Source organism: Heteronotia binoei, chromosome 21 (genome assembly GCF_032191835.1).
Source record: "Heteronotia binoei isolate CCM8104 ecotype False Entrance Well chromosome 21, APGP_CSIRO_Hbin_v1, whole genome shotgun sequence".
Classification (NCBI taxonomy): domain Eukaryota; kingdom Metazoa; phylum Chordata; class Lepidosauria; order Squamata; family Gekkonidae; genus Heteronotia; species Heteronotia binoei.
Window position 1 is genome coordinate 175,771,991 of NC_083243.1, and position 17,979 is coordinate 175,789,969.

Below are 17,979 nucleotides of genomic sequence, written 5' to 3' on the forward strand. Positions count from 1 at the left end.
TGGCTAGTCTAGAAGAAGCGAAGGTCTGGGGGGGGGGGGGGGGCGGGGCGCCGGAGTTGACGCACCTCTGAACGTGTGAGCGGGTTCCACTCTTCGATGGGGCGTCCTGTGAGGGTCCCCCCCAGCGCTGAAAGGGTGATTTGGGAAGGGGGCGTGGCCACCAAACCTGGAGGGAGTAGGGTTGCCAATCCCAAGGAGGTGGCAGGGGATCCCCCAGTTTGGAGGCCCTCTCCCCGCTTCAGGGTAATCAGAAAGGAGGGGGGGAGAGGGCAATGTCTGCTGGGAATTAATGATTCCCTATGGAGGCTTATTCCCATAGAAAATAATGGAGAATTGATCTGCAGGTATCTGGGGCTCTGGGGGCCCCGTTTTTTGAGGTAGAGGCACCAGATTTTCAGCATAGCATCCAGTGGCTGTCCCCAATAGAATTCCTACGTTTCAAAAAGATTGGACCAGGGGGTCCAATTCTATGAGCCACCAAAGAAGGTGCCCCTATCCTTCATTATTTCCTATGGAAGGAAAGCATTTAAAAGGTGTGCGGTCCCTTGAAATGTGATGGCCAGAACTCCCTTTGGAGTTCAATGATGCTTGTCACACCCTTGCTCCTGGCTCCACCCCTAATGTCTCCTGGCTCCACCTCCAAAGTCTCCTGGCTCCACCCCCAAAGTCCCCCATGAATTGGACTTGGCAACCCTGGTAGGGAGGCCTCTGGGCTCGCCCCACCCCCCCAGCCCCAGCGAAGGACCTCCCCGCCCTTCCCTGGCAGCGGGGGAGGGGAGGGTCCGACGAGCTCCAGGCAGGCGGGGCTGCTGCGGGCGCGGTAATGGCAGAGCGGGGCTTGGGTTGCGCTGAGGACAAGCTCGGGCAGGGCTTTCTCCTGGCGCTCGCCCGCCCCGTCCTTTCCCTTCGCCAGAGCAGGAGAAGCAGCGGCTGGGCTGCATTTCTCTCTCCCCCCCCCCCGTCCCCGCAGCCTTGGGGAGGGGGGCGATGGGGAGGGGGAGACGCCTCCCGGCCCCGCTTCCTCGGCAAGAAGGGCTCTCCCCCTCCCTGCAGCCTGCTGGGGAGGGGAGAGAGCCAGCTCGGCGCACCTCGACGGACCACAGTGGGTGGGTGGGAGGAGAGGAGAGGAGGGCTGCGGGCTGGGCACTTCCCCGTCGGATCTCGTCGGGGTGAACCGTAGTTCAGCGTTTGATCCTCCGCCTCGGGGCTTGAGCGTGATGTTTGAAGGAGGACAAATTGTCCCTGCCTAATGATACCCTGGCCCAGGCCAAAGCTCCGGTGAGGCTCGCTCTCCCCCCCGCGCCTACCCCGGCCGGTTGCCTCCCACAAGCACGCACCACAGTCCTGTGCCCGGGCTGCAGAGCGCCAGGACGCGCAAAAGGGGGCCCCGTCGGCGCTTAGGGCTCAGCCTGGCAAGAGCAAAGCGGCTGGGAGCGCGAGCCGAGCGATTGCGTCTCACCCCCGAATGTAGTAGAACCGAACCCTCTTCTCCTGCCCCCCCCACCCCCTCCATGGGCCAGGAGTGCCCTTTGATCTGGGTTGTGTCTCCTGACCTTAAACAAAGCAAGGTTCTCTCTTGCAGGCCAGCGTTCACTCGACGTTACCTTCCCCAAAGGCTTGCCTGGGATTCTCCCGGAATTAAAGCTGATCTCCAGGCTACCAAGGTCGACCCTCCTAGAGAAAATGGTTGCTTTGGAAGGCGGACTTTATGGAAAATTCCACCCCCCCCTCCCCAACTCCGCCCACCAAATCTCCATGAATTTCCCAGTCTGGAGTTGGTAACCCTAGGTTCCGGGGCTCCCAACTCCTCATTTATCCGTGGTCAATCTTACAGCTTCCGACCAAGGGCCAACAAAATGCCCTTTTACCCTGATCACCAGTTCTCCTGCGTCTCACATTAAGCTCTACTTCCCCTCCCTGGAGAGACCACAATGAGCCGCTGCTGGGCTTTGGGCCCAAGGAAAGGCTCATCTTTAGGGCTCAATTGGAAGCAGACATTACCAGAACTTGAGACTAGACTCAATTGTCATTGCTAGAATTCTGCCCTAAGCAAAAAAATAATGAGAAATGCAAGTTAGCACGTGGAGAGTGCCTCTGAGTCATCTTAGCCCCCCTCCCTTTCTTTCTTTTCTTTTTTTTACAAAGAGGCCACCTGCAAATTGGATATCACTTCATACAGGCTGGTCATCTCTTAACAAAATTGTGCAATCTTTCTTGCAGTCATTCTGAATGATGACATTTTTTTTAGTCGTCTATTGAATATAAGCCCATGGACGTATGTCATATTTGAGAGGAACACGATCACCGCACCATTTCCCCTCTAAAAGTAAGCTTCTAGTCCTCATGAGCAAAGAGTATGAGATCAGCTGGTCAGTTTTGCTGGTTTAACATTTTTGAGGAGGCTGGACAAGACATCCACTGCCTCAAGGAGAGGAGCTTCAATGCCCTGAACAGGTGAATGTCTCTCTCCATGGTGCTTATTTAGCTTCTGTCCTCCTATCAGTTATTGCCCATGACTACAGCATTTCATTGTCACATGCCATTACCATTCTAAATTCTCTAAGGACACATTATTTTGTCACAAGCATATGCCCCATACAATTTGCATCTGATATCCTCAGGATAAAATTTGAGTCTCTTTGGCACAGAGCTCAGCTTTTTTTTGTCGTGGGTGTATAAAGTCTACAGAGCTCTGTGCACCTACGACTCTTCTCACGTGAAGCATATTTACCTATTGGGTCAACTGGGCTCCCGTTCTAGTGCCAACTTGTTTCTGCTTCTGTTGCCCTGTCATGTTCCCTCTCAAGGCATCGCTTGCTGTGCCTTCAGTGGGCTGGGCTCTACTGGGTGATTCATTGCAACAGAAAAATGAGAGGAATTTGGAATTGGCGTTCTAATCCTTGTGATGCCCTGGAGGCATCTGTCTTCATCTTGGTCTCCATGGATGCAGTAAACTCAAGGCTGTGCCCCTTGGCCACTTGTCACTCACTTCCCTCATGCCTTTAAAGATGGAGACCCACCTTGTTCATCTAAATCTATGCCTATGGGCTTCCATCTGATGAAGAATTCCCCCAGTTCAGCTTTTGAGAGCCCAAGCACTGATCCTCCAAACCTTTATCATGTGTTGGCAAGTGGCTCCACCTCATACTCTGCCCTTCCATTAGCACCTCCACTATCCTATTATTTTTTCTATGCTTTGCCGTGCCGTTGGGATATCGCTATTTGATTTGCTAAAGTAGAAATTGGTGTAACAAAGTCTTTTGTTAATGGAGCATGACAATTTATAAGCAACAACCAGTTCCAGAACTCTTACATTTGACTCACATTGTAGGTGCAAAAGGGTACCTTGAACAATTATTGCTAAATGTGAGAACACTGTCAAGAACCCAAAAATACAAATTGTCCTTTTAACTCACTGTGTATGAAAATAGTGAGATTATATGAACATGGGACCACCACATGCAGAACCAATGAAATATTTACAATAAGAGAGAGAACAGAGCTTGACAGTATGAAATGCTATTTACTTAGCCTCCCCCCCCATAGAGAGAGGTATAACTCCACTAACAGCAGTGTATTGCTGAGTTTGCAAATCATATCTTGTCCATCAGTTTGGTGTAGTGGTTAAGTGTGCGGACTCTTATCTGGAGAACCGGGTTTAATTCCCCACTCTTTCATTTGCAGCTGCTAGAATGACCTTGGGTCAGCTACAGCTCTTGTAGGAGTTGTTAAGAACATAAAAGAAGCCATGTTGGATCAGGCCAATGGCCCATCCAGTCCAACACTCTGTGTCACACAGTGGCCAAATTTTATATATATATATATATATATATATATATATATATATATATATATATATATATACCCACACACACACACACACATACACAAACACTGTGGCTAATAGCCACTGATGGACCTCTGCTCCATATTTTTATCTAAACCCCTCTTGAAGGTGGCCATGCTTGTGGCCACCACCACCTCCTGTGGCAGTGAATTCCACATGTTAATCACCCTTTGGGTGAAGAAGTACTTCCTTTTATCCATTTTAACCTGTCTGCTCAGCAATTTCATCGAATGCCCACGAGTTCTTGTATTGTGAGAAAGGGAGAAAAGTACCTCTTTCTCTACTTTCTCCATCCCATGCATTATCTTCTAAACCTCTATCATGTCACCCCGCAGTCGACGTTTCTCCAAGCTAAAGAGTCCCAAGCGTTTCAACCTTTCTTCATAGGGAAAGTGTTCCAGCCCTTTAATCATTCTAGTTGCCCTTTTCTGGACTTTCTCCAGTGCTATAATATCCTGTTTGAGGTGCGGCGACCAGAACTGCACACAGTACTCCAAATGAGACCGCACCATCGATTTATACAGGGGCATTATGATACTGGCTGATTTGTTTTCAATTCCCTTCCTAATAATTCCCAGCATGGCGTTGGCCTTTTTTATTGCAAACGCACACTGTCTTGATATTTTCAGTGAGTTATCTACCACGACCCCAAGATCTTTCTCTTGGTCAGTCTCTGCCAGTTCACACCCCATCAACTTGTATTTGTAGCTGGGATTCTTGGCCCCAATGTGCATTACTTTGCACTTGGTCACACTGAACTGAATCTGCCACGTTGACGCCCACTCACCCAGCCTCAACAGGTCCCTTTGGAGTCCCTCACAATCCTCTCTGGTTCTCACTACCCTGAACAATTTAGTGTCATCTGCAAACTTGGCCACTTCACTGCTCACTCCCAACTCTAAATCATTTATGAACAAGTTAAAGAGCATGGGACCCAGTACCGAGCCCTGCGGCACCCCACCGCTTACCGTCCTCCATTGCGAAGACTGCCCATTTATACTCACTCTCTGCTTCCTATTACTCAGCCAGTTTTTGATCCACAGTTCTTGAAAGGGCAGCTGCTGTAAGAGCTCTCTCAACTCCACTTACCTCACAGGGTGTCTGTTGCGGATGGGGAAGGGGGAGAAGGTAAAGGAGATTGTTACCACTCTGAGATTCAGAGTACAGGGCAGGATATAAATCCAATATCTTCTTTTTGTCCTTCTTCTTCCCACTGTAAACGAGTAAAGAGACACGGTTTGTGTGGATAAAGGGACAAGGGAAATACTGGAGAAGCTGAAGACAGTGGCCAGGATGTCACAGCAAGGCAGGAAACTCAAAGAGGTCTGGATGTGTAATCTGTGGCAGTGCTTGGACACATTCGGGGTAGAATACATGCAGTTCTAATGGAAGAAGATGCCCCCCCCCCGAAGATACGAGGTCACCACTATCATTTTGCCATAATCCAGATTAGTACAAGGTGCTACAAACACAAAACAATAACTAGAAATGTGCGCAGGGCCAATAGCTCTGTAGTACGTTTAACAGTCTGTACATAAAAAAAAAATATTTTGAACAAAATTAAATAAAAATATTTAGAATATTTCTATTGATTTTTTGGTAAACTCAAGTCAATGTACCCCCCCCCCCCCAAACATAACTCAAGTAAAATAATAACTAGGTAGGCTGGAGACACCCTTTAAACTAATGAAGTTGGTTTGGCCAGCCCAGGCCTGCCCTGAATTCTAGTACTCTCTACCCCAGTACAGCATTTTCATCTTGTGTCCTTTCTCCTTCTTAGCTAGGCTGGCGATATCAACGCTCCTGCCTTTATCACTGCTATTGTAGGAGACCACTTTTGTGATCCCTTCAGTTGCACTCAGGTCTGCAAAGGGTGCCAGTTTGAACACCACGCAGCAATGTTATCAATACGAAAGGATACTGTCTCTGGTTGCCATACCCAACTTTTAATTATCTACCATTAGACAATGAACAAGTCATCAGCAAGGAGGAAAACAACCACCATAGTCAGTCGGTGCATATACATGTCTAATACAGCATCTAACTGAAGCAATTTTGTGATACTTCTATTAATATTGTGTGTCATAAACTGTGAAACTGCATTTGTATTGAGTTCTAATTGTTATTACCGACAGCGGGGTTGCACATTTTTGTATCTCATCCCCCTTCCTCATATTTTGCCCATAGTCACGCTATTCACCAAGAAGATGTGGATCAGGAGCAGAATCATAACGAAGGGCCTTGTAGGCAGGTAGGATGCATAGTTCACAGGTGCAGACATGGCCTCAGAGGTGCATTGCTGCACACAGATTTTTCTAAACCAGTGATCTTGAGCTGCTCCATCTCTGGATCTTTTTCTAGGCTACAGAGCTGTGGGATTCAACGCTTGGTCAAACTCTTGTTGGGAATCCCCCAGTTCAATCTCTCTATGACTCATCTGCTTAACAAAACTTCCTCCAAAACATGTTAGGAATGGGAGCTCTCATTTCCTGTAACTCCCACTGCTGAACAGTGAGGTGCCATTCTATGTCCACTCGTTCAGCAAGAGAGGCAGATATCAGAGTGAGGAAATCCCCTGTGGACCGTGACCCATTGAGGCCACCCTCTAGGCATCAAGATAGGGTGTCTCTTGTCCAGACGCTAAGGGGCTGCGGTGCTTTGAGCTAACTTAAAAGATTCATCTGCTAGAAATACATACAACCAGACATCACACTGTCAAGTCGCCTGCCATCAAATAAAGATTGAACAGTGATAGAAAAATAGGCACAGCAGATTCATGTTCTTATAGTGTCCCATCTGCTTCCAATTTATAGCCTTCTCAGATGTCTTAAGATTTTTAGTTTGAAAAATGTATAAAGTGTGGATGTGGCCAGCAGAAGGAAAGAGCTGCCTGGGTCTCTGAGGGGCAGTGCTAACAGAAGTCAAGGGACTCAGGATCTTGTGAAGGATAAGAAAGCCTACAAAAAGTCAAAGTGTCTCTCCCTTAGCCCAGGGAATCTCATTAGGGCCCCTCTCTCTTTTTTTGAAATTTAACAGATACAGTTGGCGTGTTTTCAAGCTTTTCTCCATTACCAGGAAGGCAAAAAAGTACTTCTTTTAAAAGAAATTAAAATTGAGATTATCTAGATAGGGTTTATGACTTCAGATTCGACTAGGAGTCCAAGCTACATGACGCTGAATGGTTTTATAAATTCCATTCAAGAGAATCTCTCCCCTTCCCCCCCAATTCTAGGGTGACATGACACAGCCTGGGATTAGTCTCTCAGAAAGTTGATGAGACATCCCTTAGCGAAATCAGTGAAAACTCCTGTACTTAGAATCATCTGGAAGTCAGGGAGGAAAACTGGAATCAACCCAGGGCTTGTTTTCTGGCCTTTATCATTTTACAAGGTCATTCAGTTCTTCTCACATAAAGAAAGTAGTTTCCCCTCTTCCTCTGTTTTGCACTTGGTTCTCCCTCCCCCAGAGCCACAGGGAGATGATATTCCCAATGATATTTATGGCAATGCTTATGTTGGTATTGCTAGCTCTGTAGAATAAAGTGCTAGCAAGATTATGGAATCTTAAAGAGTTTTAGGCTATGTGACTTTAGACTGCATGAGGAGGGATTATATTTGAAATGCCTCCCAATTAAAACAGTATGTGCAAAATCAGGAGAAAAGATTTTGCGTAGCTTTGTAATTGCATGTTCTACACGTAGGGATTCTGTTATATATGAGTGGATTGAAATTATGATTTTGAAGAGTTTGAAGAGCAGTCCTAAATTCTGTCTTGATCTAGCATTTGATTCTAATACGCAGAATGGCTCTTGGAACAGCTTCCAAGTAACGTGTTATGTGGGATGACGCTGCACAGCCTAAAAAGGGCAAAAAAACCCCTCGCTCTCAATTTGTGTCAAGATATTCAGAAGGCTGGTCTAATATGGGTTCAGTTGTTGATTTCGCCATTAAACACTCCTTACAGATATCCGAGGTTTCTTTGTGCCCTGACTATTCTGTTGCTAGAGTGTTCCTTTGTCTTTTCTCTCCAACCTCTCCAGGGCAGTGGGCAGCCCATTGGTCATGGATCCCAACAGCATCTGCCGCAAGACCAAGAGACTGGCTGGGAAGCAGGCTGAACTGTGCCAGACAGAGCCAGAGATAGTACAAGAAGTTGCCAAGGGTGCCAGGCTGGGTGTGCGTGAATGCCAATATCAATTCCGCTTCCGCCGCTGGAATTGTACCAGCCACAGCAAATATTTTGGCAAGATCCTACAGCAGGGTGAGCAGAACAATCTCTGTTGTTTGGAAAAGGGGGTTTACCCTTTGGGATTCTCTCATGAAGAGCAGAGAGAAAAGGTATCTGCCATGGCTCAAGAGATATGGCTAACAGAGGGAAATGTCCTCAGCCAAAGAGATTTGCAGTGCCACAGAGGGTTTGTTTCTGACAAATGTCTGATGGAAAGGGGCAAAGCTCTTCCCTAAGTATCTTGGAGGTGAGCACTGGGGGAGAAAAGTGCTTGTTAATCAAAGCCTGGGATATGTTTGGAGGCGGATTTGGTAGCACAGCTATAATTTAACATTTAATGCACAAAGAAAACGTCCAAATTTAACGCCCAAGGAATTATAGAATTTAAATCTGTTAATCTGAATTGAAGCTCTCCTAAATACTCATTTGGATTGCAGGGTTTAAAATGGCATAAGTAAAGATATAATATACGCATGGTAAATATATGCTTTTCAAAATGCATTATAATAATGAATATATTTGCCCAGGGGTTTTTTTTTAAAAAAACAACAACAACAGAATGCTTGTTCCATTGTATCGGAATATCTCTGTAGGTGCAAACTTTTATTGCCTGGTCGTATTGCGCTACTGGGCAGCAGAATGCAGAAAAATGCGAAGTGCCTTTCATCTGCCTGTTACTCTGTCTGTGCCTGACTGCTGAAGGTCACCCAAGGTGGCAACCAATTTTTCTTGCTGTACCTCTCTGAAAACCACCCGGGGCTCATCTACAAATGCGCAATGCATTTTGGTTCTTCCAAACAACAATATGACGTTGAGGTTCTACGGCCGGAACTCTGGATGTGTAATTTGACCCTAAAATCATTTATAAAAGAAGGGGTTAACTCTCCCCCATGCTGTGGCTGTTATTTAAAAAATCCACCCCTGCTTTAAACTCCAGTAAGGTGGGGGGGAGGAGGGAGAGAAAGATTGGAGCCTATATTGTATTTCCTTACTGGGGCTTGAAGCATTTTTTTTTTGGGGGGGGGGTTCATTTTTGACCAGGTATATGTTATACAGGAGAGTGAATTCCCTTTTATCTAGTGTGACAGTTCCAATGGAGAGCAGCCCCGCCCCCCAGCTACTGCTGAGAGCCAGTGTGGCGTAGTGGTTAAGAGTGGCAGATTCTAACCTGGACAGCAAGGTTTGAATCCCTGCTCCTGCACATAAAGCCGGCAGGATGATCTTGGACCAATCACAGTTCTGTCAGAACTCTCTCAGCCCTATCTACCTCATGAGGTGCCTGTTGTGGGGAGAGGAGAAGAAGGCAATTGTAAGCCACTTTGAAATTCCTTAGAGAAAACTCTGTAGAGGAAAGCAGGGTATAAAAGCCAACTCTTCTTTTAGCGTCAAATTACATGGTTTGGCTCCAACACAGTAATTATTATTATTATTATTTGCAGAGGGAACAATTTTTGCCCGGGGAACATGATTTTTCACATTCCTCCTTCCATTGAAGCCCAAAATGCCTCCTGAAATTTTATTCCTCAGGACCCCCCATTCCCCAGGAGCAGCACTGGGGGGAGGTGAAGCTGCAAAGGGAGGAAGTCAACCACTGTGGCCAGAAATTGTTCTATTTCCATGAAATTGTCAGCGGGATGCAACCCAGGTGTAGAGTTCCAGGTTTGGAACAGCAACCTCACATACGGTTTGAAGACCGCTTCCCACATTTCTCAGAGTGCATTCTTGCACGGGAAATAATACGAAACCTGCAGATAGATTATCACATTTAATGACTGCATGAATGTACCCATGACTAGACGCAGAGAATATACATGCCTGAACTACTGTCACATGTGATGGTCTATGTGTGGGGTTGCTGCTGCTTACATAGAAGCGCTTTCCATGCTGGAAACACATTCTGTGAAGAAACCTTATCGTTTGCCTGAGTCTGGGGGTGCTTTACATCACACTCAAAGAAACAAGAGAGCTTCAGCAGGTCCTAAATGAAGCGGCTAAGCCTTTCAATCCATTTAAAAGCTGCCCTCTGGCAGCAGGAGGCAGAAAGCAAAACTATCCAATGTAACTGAAAAGCCGGGCAGAAGGGGAATCCTGGCTTGACTCTTCCTCACAAAAGCTCAGCTGCCACCACCCTTTCTGGCAGCTGTAGGACCTGCTTTCCTTTCCTGGGGGTTTTGCTTTGCTCCCCGGAAAGCACAGCAATATGTCGGCAGAGGAATAGCTGGGTCCCTGGGGAGTCACAGGTTATTGCTGCAGGCCGAAGGTTTACTGCTGTGACATGTCTCCTTGTCCTTGTAATGAAGCAATTATGGATGCTCCCAGACAACACAGTAGCTTTTAATAAAGCCCAAGAATGCTTCTGTGTCTGGGAGTGATTTACTGCCCCTCCCCCTACCTGCTCTCCCCATCAACTCTGCTTCTACATGTCCTTTCAGCTTCTTCCAGCGACCTGACGGAGTCGGGCAGGGCAATAAATTACCCCCTCCTAAGGAGCCCCCTTGCCATCACATGGGATGGTGTGTCTTTTCCGAGCTTTACCTCAGATCTAATGGGGCGGAGGCAGGAATTCAAGAAGGCAACAAGAGGCCCCTTTCTTTGACTTAGTGGGCATAGGCATACGGGCACTGTGCTTTTAGAAGGCCAAATGTTCACATTCCATATGAGTAAAATTTCCTGGGCATCTGCAGATGCTAGCTTGGAAGGTGCTGGGGTAGAACTTCTATTAAATATATATATATAAAGAGCTCCTGACCTTTCTATCAGAGATAGCTTCCTTACTGGCACTATGTCCCCTGTACATTTGGCCTAGGAAGTCCTTTCAGACAACAGCCCCAAAGGGAAAAGTAGCACTTAGTGCCAAGTATGCAGAGGGGGAGGTGTCTCTTCATATGAACATATGAAGCTGCCTTCTACTGAATCAGACCCTCAGTCCATCAAAGTCAGTCTTGTCTTTTCAGACAGGCAGCGGCTCTCCAGGGTCTCAAGCTGAGGTTTTTCACACCTATTTGCCTGGACCCTTTTTTGGAGATGCCAGGGATTGAACCTGGGACCTTCTGCTTCCCAAGCAGATGCTCTACCACTGAGCCACCGTCCCTCTCCTGCTCTCCAGGGTCTCAAGCTGAGGTTTTTCACACCTATTTGCCTGGACCCTTTTTTGGAGATGCCAGGGATTGAACCTGGGACCTTCTGCTTCCCAAGCCGATGCTCTACCACTGAGCCACTGTCCCTCCCCAACAGACAACTGAAAGGCACAGGGCTTAGATCCAGAAAGCCACCCCACCTCCCAAGTTTTGTTCTTGGACATTGATAGGTTCCCAAGTTGGAAATCTGCAGAAGCGCCTCGGGGCACTGGAGGAGGGGGAGAGAAAAGCGATGGGATGGGAAGGCAGAATAGAAGCTTGCCCAAAGAGACAGGGCTGGAGAAGGGCGGCGAGAATCCTGCCTGGATAGCTGGGTTTGTCCGCCCGTTGCCTCGCCTAAGTCTTCCGCAGCCTCGGCTCGCAGCAGGGCGACTCCTGGCGAAGCTAAGAGGGGAGAGGCTGAAGCCCCCCCGCAGGTGCGGCGCCTGATGCTGAAGCCAGCCTGGATCAGGATGAGAATCCCCCTTTGGCTGTGGCAGGTCTCGGCATGGCGAAGGATGCCTGGAACTCATGTCCCGCGGCGGAGGGGCGACTGGCGCCCCGCCGTAAATAAGGATCCAGGTTCTGCGTGGAGGAGGGGAAGGGGCATTCCAAGGCGGCGTTGCCCTCCTCGGTGCCGGGCTTGGGAAGCAGGCGGTGGGCTCCTCTCGCGGCGCGTGTTCGTTCCCACTCCCTCTCGGGGCTTTCGAAGAACAGCCGGACCTCTGGCCTGTCCGGGATGTGGCCTGGCTGCCCCCCGCCCTTCCATCCAACCCAGCGAGGCTGCCTTCTCAGGGTTCAGTGGCAGATCTCCCCTTGGAAGTAGGGCCCGAAGACAACCACTCTGGCGGGGCTGGAGGGGCTGGGAGAGACTGAGCAGCCTGCCTGCCCGGAAGCGGATCTCGTCTCCTCCGCCATCAACCAACCCCATCTTGAAAATGCGCGTGCTTTTCACAAGCAGGGCTTCGACGGGGGCCCAGCAAGCAGGAATTCAGCAAGTGGGCCTCGGACGACGCTGCAAGTCCAGTTTCCCCCCCCCCCCCCCCCGCGAATGCCATGCCTGCTTTTCCTGTAGGGTTGCCAATCCCCAGGTGGGGGCAGGAGATCCCCTGGTTTGGAAACCCTCCCCCCCCCCTTCAGGGTCGTCAGAAAGCAGGGGGAGGGGAGGGAAATGTCTGTTGGGAACTCTATTATTCCCTATAGAGATTTATTCCCATAGAAAATCATGGAGAATTGATCCGCGGGTATCCGGGGCTCTGGGGGGGGGGGGCTGGTTTTTTTGGGTAGAGGCACCAAATTTTCAGTATAGTATCTAGTGCCTCTCCCCAAAATAATCCCCAAGTTTCAAAAAGATTGGACCAGGGGGTCCAATTCTATGAGCCCCAAAAGAAGGTGCCCCTATCCTTCATTATTTCCTGTGGAAGGAAGGCATTGAAAAGGTGTGCTGTCCCTTTAAATGTGATGGCCAGAACTCCCTTTGGAGTTCAATTATGCTTGTCACAGCCTTGATCTTGGCTCCACCCCCAAAGTCTCCTGGCTCCACCCCCAAAGTCCCCAGATTTTTCTTGAATTGGACTTGGCAACCTTATTTCCCTGCCACAATCGTGGCTGGCCCAGGAGCCTGGGGGTGACTGATTCCAGCTCGCCCTCCTTGACGTTTCTCACCCTCCTGTTGGTGTCGTCCCTCTGCAGATATCCGGGAGACCGCCTTCGTCTACGCCATCACGGCGGCCGGGGTGAGCCACGCGGTCACGCAGGCCTGCAGTATGGGTGAGCTGCTGCAGTGTGGCTGCGAGGCGACTCGGAGCCGGGCCCCTCCGCTGCCTGCTGCCCTCACTGGGCCCGAGGGCTCCGCTTGGGAGTGGGGCGGCTGCGGCGATGATGTCGACTTTGGCTACGAGAAGTCCCGCCAGTTTATGGACGCGAAGCGCAAGCGCGGCAAAAGCGACATTCGCACCCTCATCGACCTGCACAACAACGAAGCAGGACGCCTGGTAAGGGCAGACTCCCCGACGCCTGTGGGTGGGGGGATGGGGTGGCTGTGGCTGGTCTCGGCCGGCCCTGGTCTGCCCACCCAGCAGAAGGAGATGGCCAACGAAGATGGCCCTTTCAGTCTGCTAGGGACTGAGTACCTAGTTCATAAGAACATAAGAGAAGCCATGTTGGATCAGGCCAACGGCCCATCCAGTCCAACACTCTGTATCACACACTGGCCAATAATTTATATATACATATATATACACACTGTGGCTAATAGCTACTGATGGACCTCTGCTCCATATTTTTATCTAACCCCCTCTTGAAGCTGGCTATGCCTGTAGCCGCCACCACCTCCTGTGGCAGTGAATTCCACATGTTCATCACCCTTTGGGTGAAGAAGTACCTCCTTTTATCCGTTCTAACCTGACTGCTCAGCAATTTCATTGAATGCCCACGTTCAACATCCCCTTATAGGTGGGAAGCTAACACAGCATATGAAGGGCGAAGCTAGAACAATCCTGCCTGAGGTGCTCATGTGTTCTCCGCAGAAAGTTTTTACACGTTGGGATGTTGCTTACAGTGTAATTTGCCCCACTTGCCACCGGAAGCGGCCCAACCCATTTTGCCACCTCAGAGTTCTACCATCACTTCTGCCACATGCATGCCTATACCAGGCCTCTTTCCTTATTAGGGTTGCCAATCCCCAGGTGGGGGCAGGGGATCCCCTGGCTTGGAGGCCCTCCCCCCTCTTCAGGGTCATCAGAAAGTGGGGGAGGGGACGTCTGACTGCTAGGCACTCCATTGTACCCCATGGAGCCCGATTCCCACAGGGTATAATGGAGAATTAATCTGTAGCGTGGGTATCTGGGGCTGGGGGGGGTGGTTGAAATAGAGACACCAGATTTGCAGCATAGCATCCATTGCCTCTCCTCAAAACACCCTCCAAGTTTCAAAACCCCTGAAAGGAAGGTACCCCTATCATTTATTGTTTCCAGTGGAAGGAAGGCATTTCAAAGGTGCGCGGTCCCTTTCAATGTGATGGCCAGAACTCCCTTTGGAGTTCAGTGATGATTGTCACAACTTTGCTCTTGGCTCCCCCCCCAAAGTCCCCAGATATTCCTTGAATTGGACCTGGCAACCCTATTCCTTATGCATAAAGCCATGTGACCTCCCACAGCTTACATGTACATGGCTGGCTTAGATGTGCTGTGCTGTCCAATCCATCATATTGTTTCTTTCGCAAAAGGGACAATCCTGTATCACCCCTGCAGCCGTTCCCACAGTCATGGGCAGCTCTATCCCTTGCTGATCTCCTCTCAACCCATTACTGCTTCCGCTCCATGCTGTCTTGTGTGTGCAGGCAACAACCTGTCTAAAATAAGACAGCGGTTTAGGTAGCTTCTGGATCTCACAGCCCTCGTTGCTCTTTTTGTCATCTTATGTGCTGATCCTGGACAAACACATATAGAATGTACAGAGGCTGAAGTGTGGGCTTCACAGCCATCAGGTATATATGAACACATGAAGCTGCCTTATACTGCTGAGCTGGACCATCAAAGTATATCAAAGTCAGTATTTCTACTCTGACGTTGTGGGCCTTAGGTAGAAGCCTCTGACATCTGGAACCTTTCAAGAGAAGATGCCAGGGAATGGATTGAACCTAGGACATTCTGCTTGCAAAGTTAATGCTATTCCACTGAACCAAACCTCCCATACAGAACAGCACTGTAGGATAGTAGGTGTCAAGTAAGGACGAGGGGTTACTGCCAAGTATCCCTGCTTTGCTGGGCCTGGCCTCCATGTTATCATTAGCGTATATATTTGTGTGTAGTGGAGTAATTTGGAGATATAGAGAGAAATGAAAGGATATGTTTTAATCAGGGCATCCTAACCCAGATTTGCTATGAAATTCCACATGTCCAATTGCCAACTGATTTCCAAGAGTCCCCCTTCCCATTTCTGATCCTTGCTTAGTTCTGTAGCTTCTCATTTTCCTTTGGCTGTAATTCTCAACAGCTCAAAAGTACTGGAGGTCAATATAGGATTTTATGTATCAGCTCCCTTGTTTCTCTTTTTCCCTCTGGCTAGCTCGTCTTTGTTTATCCATGGATGCCCCCATAACCAGAGCATGTTTCTTTGGCAGGCCTGATATCTCTTTCCAACTGCCTGTATTGCTTGCCATCTGGATCAGGTACCTCTTGCCTCTGCCTGTCTTTTCCACCCCCGCTATCACTCCTGGATCGCCACCAAAGCTTGCTGTTTGGCAGAAGAAGGAGATTGCCTGATCTCCACCACAGCCATCATTTCTATTTAATCAATTGATAATAGAGCAGATAAGTAAACAAGACCAGAGGGGATGGTTAGACAGTGAATGAATAGATAGAACAGATAGAATAGACACATATATGCACTTTTATGCATTGGTGAATTCATGTTGTATAACAGCTAAATTGTCAGCAATAGGTCAGGCAGGTTTTCAGATTTGCCCTAGTAAATTTTAAGGCAAATGACCTCAGCCTGATGTTTGCAGCTCGGGAGCAATAGTTCTGTTTTAAACATTTTTTATTCGATTGATATGAAGAACTTCAAACAATACACTCATGAGCCTTTTTGGCAACACATCTGGGGCAGGTTCAGTTCAGGAGAGAGCAGATTAATCAGAGTCCTTCCATTTTTGTATTCTCGGCGGGGGGGCGGGGGCATTGTATTCTCCCGGTCTTCATCTGAAGGTCATATTTCCTCAACAACATATCACCAAATCCCAAGGTTCCTAAGTGACGCCTTATTTATGAGTTGTAATGGACGGCGAAAGGGAATTGTGTCGCATTTTGGATCAGAATTCTGTTGATTTTTCTCCATTTGAGGCTCAGAATAAGCCTACTCTATCACCTACTTGTTGATGCACCTGTGTTTAGTGAGGGTGGTTTTAGTGACGCAAAGAATGAAGGTTGCACACAGTAGCGTTAAAACCACTATATACAATTTATTAACACCTCTCACTCTCCAATCCGACAAAGTGCTCCGCTGCTCTCCACCATACATATCCCACACACAGTAAAGTGTCTTTGTACATTTATACATCAGGTCCAGCCAGGTAACCAATCAGCTTTCTGCTGAGTCATGCTGACTTTGCTCAGGCTGATGCAATCTGGCAACCAGCCACCTTCTGTCACTTAGATGATCTACCTGGCAGTTACTTTCTCTTTCCCAGCATGTGCTATAAACTGTTTACATGTGCATACAATTGACACCCCTCCTCAGTTTATCAGCTCATGCTGCAACATATCTCAGTATTACATATGCCTCATAGTAATATTGATACATAGTTTACATTTACTTTCTTATTTACAATTGTGACAATTCAGTATTCAGCCTGGAGCAACGCAGATATTTTGCTGCATACAATTGACACTACTCTCAGCTGTAGTTCATAGTAGTTGTGGTGAGAGCTAGTTTTGCTTTGGCTAATGTCACTATTATATAGTATTGTTGGCCTTATCAATTGCTTTCTCCAGTGGTGGTCCTTTTTCCCTCTCCAGGTGGTGAGGAATCACATGCGGACAGAGTGCAAGTGCCACGGGCTTTCGGGTTCCTGTGCCCTACGCACCTGTTGGAAGAAGATGCCCCCTTTCCGGGAGGTGGGTGACCGCCTGCTTGAACGTTTCAATGGGGCTTTTAAAGTGATGGGAGGCAACGATGGTAAAACACTCATCCCAGTGGGCCGGAACATCAAGCCTCCAGATCGGCAGGACCTCATCTACTCTGCTGACTCACCTGACTTCTGTGTTGCAAACCGCAAGACAGGATCACTGGGCACACGTGGGCGAGTGTGCAACAGCACTGCCATGGATGTGAGCGGCTGTGACTTGCTGTGCTGTGGGCGTGGTCACCGCGATGAGACGCTGCTTCTGGAGGAGAATTGCCTTTGCCGCTTTCATTGGTGCTGTGTGGTACAGTGCCGAAAATGCACAGTCCGCAAGGAACTCAGTTTGTGCATTTGAATGGGTTCGAAAAGGACATTGGACAGGAATAGCACGGAGTGGGGAGATGGAGAGTGGACCCAGTCTGCCACAGAATCCTGAGACTGGAAGCATAACCAAGCTGTCATGGCTCCAGGGACGTGATGTTGGTCTGGCCTGGAGTTGCAGAACAGACTGCCAGAAAATCCAGGGACAGATCAGGTCCACCATGTCTCCTCAGAACATGCATTGCATCCAAGTCCTTGGGGTCCAGCAGAGTTTACTGCTTACAGCACTTGATTACGGACCTCCTCTGTGACAGGTCCTTCATATTCCATGCCAAGCTGTGGCTCCAGATGGGTCCATCTCTTCCTATGTGGACACATGTTCTTGGAGGCAAAGGTCTCCTGTATCACCTTTCTCCCATTATCGGCTCCAACTGCTTGGTCCCATGTGGGTCTGTGACCATGCGTCACGCACAGATTCCCTGGAGGGATGTGTTATGGCTCACTTATTAGTGGATCTTTACTGTGTTTGAGAGAACAGCAGAGATTCCTCGACTGCTCACTCCCATGACTTCTTTGCTTCCCATCAGCTAGGGCTGGGGCTGCAGTTTCTTTCTACTTTAATAAAGCTATTTAAACAAGTGTCCCTCTTGATCCAGTAATACAAAAGGGAATGCTTCACAAGTGCATTTCATATACTCCAATAAATTAATTGCTCACTTTAACCATTCTGTTGTTCAAATAATCAAGATGGTTAATGGATGGTACCAAGGTAGATTTCTCTTAGCATTAATTTATCCCACTAAATGACCCTACAATATGGAAAGGTGATTGTAACCTGTGTT

The 17,979-nt window shown here is 48.4% G+C and overlaps 1 protein-coding gene across 3 annotated transcripts in view; it reads left to right on the forward strand.

Annotated features, from left to right (window-relative positions):
- Window positions 1-17,776, forward strand: part of WNT6 (Wnt family member 6) — a 46,791-nt gene extending 29,015 nt beyond the window's left edge. Inside the window, exons 2-5 of one of the 3 annotated variants that reach the window (XM_060262637.1) lie at window positions 7,887-8,107; window positions 12,883-13,184; window positions 16,710-17,209; window positions 17,254-17,776. In XM_060262637.1, the coding sequence (XP_060118620.1) occupies window positions 7,887-8,107; window positions 12,883-13,184; window positions 16,710-17,171 (985 nt within the window). In that variant the 3' untranslated portion in view covers window positions 17,172-17,209; window positions 17,254-17,776. Of the gene's footprint in view, window positions 1-7,886; window positions 8,108-12,882; window positions 13,185-16,709 lie in introns of all 3 variants that reach the window. The other 2 variants (XM_060262636.1, XM_060262638.1) reach the window with 2 other exon arrangements.
- Window positions 17,777-17,979: the final 203 nt, after the last annotated feature.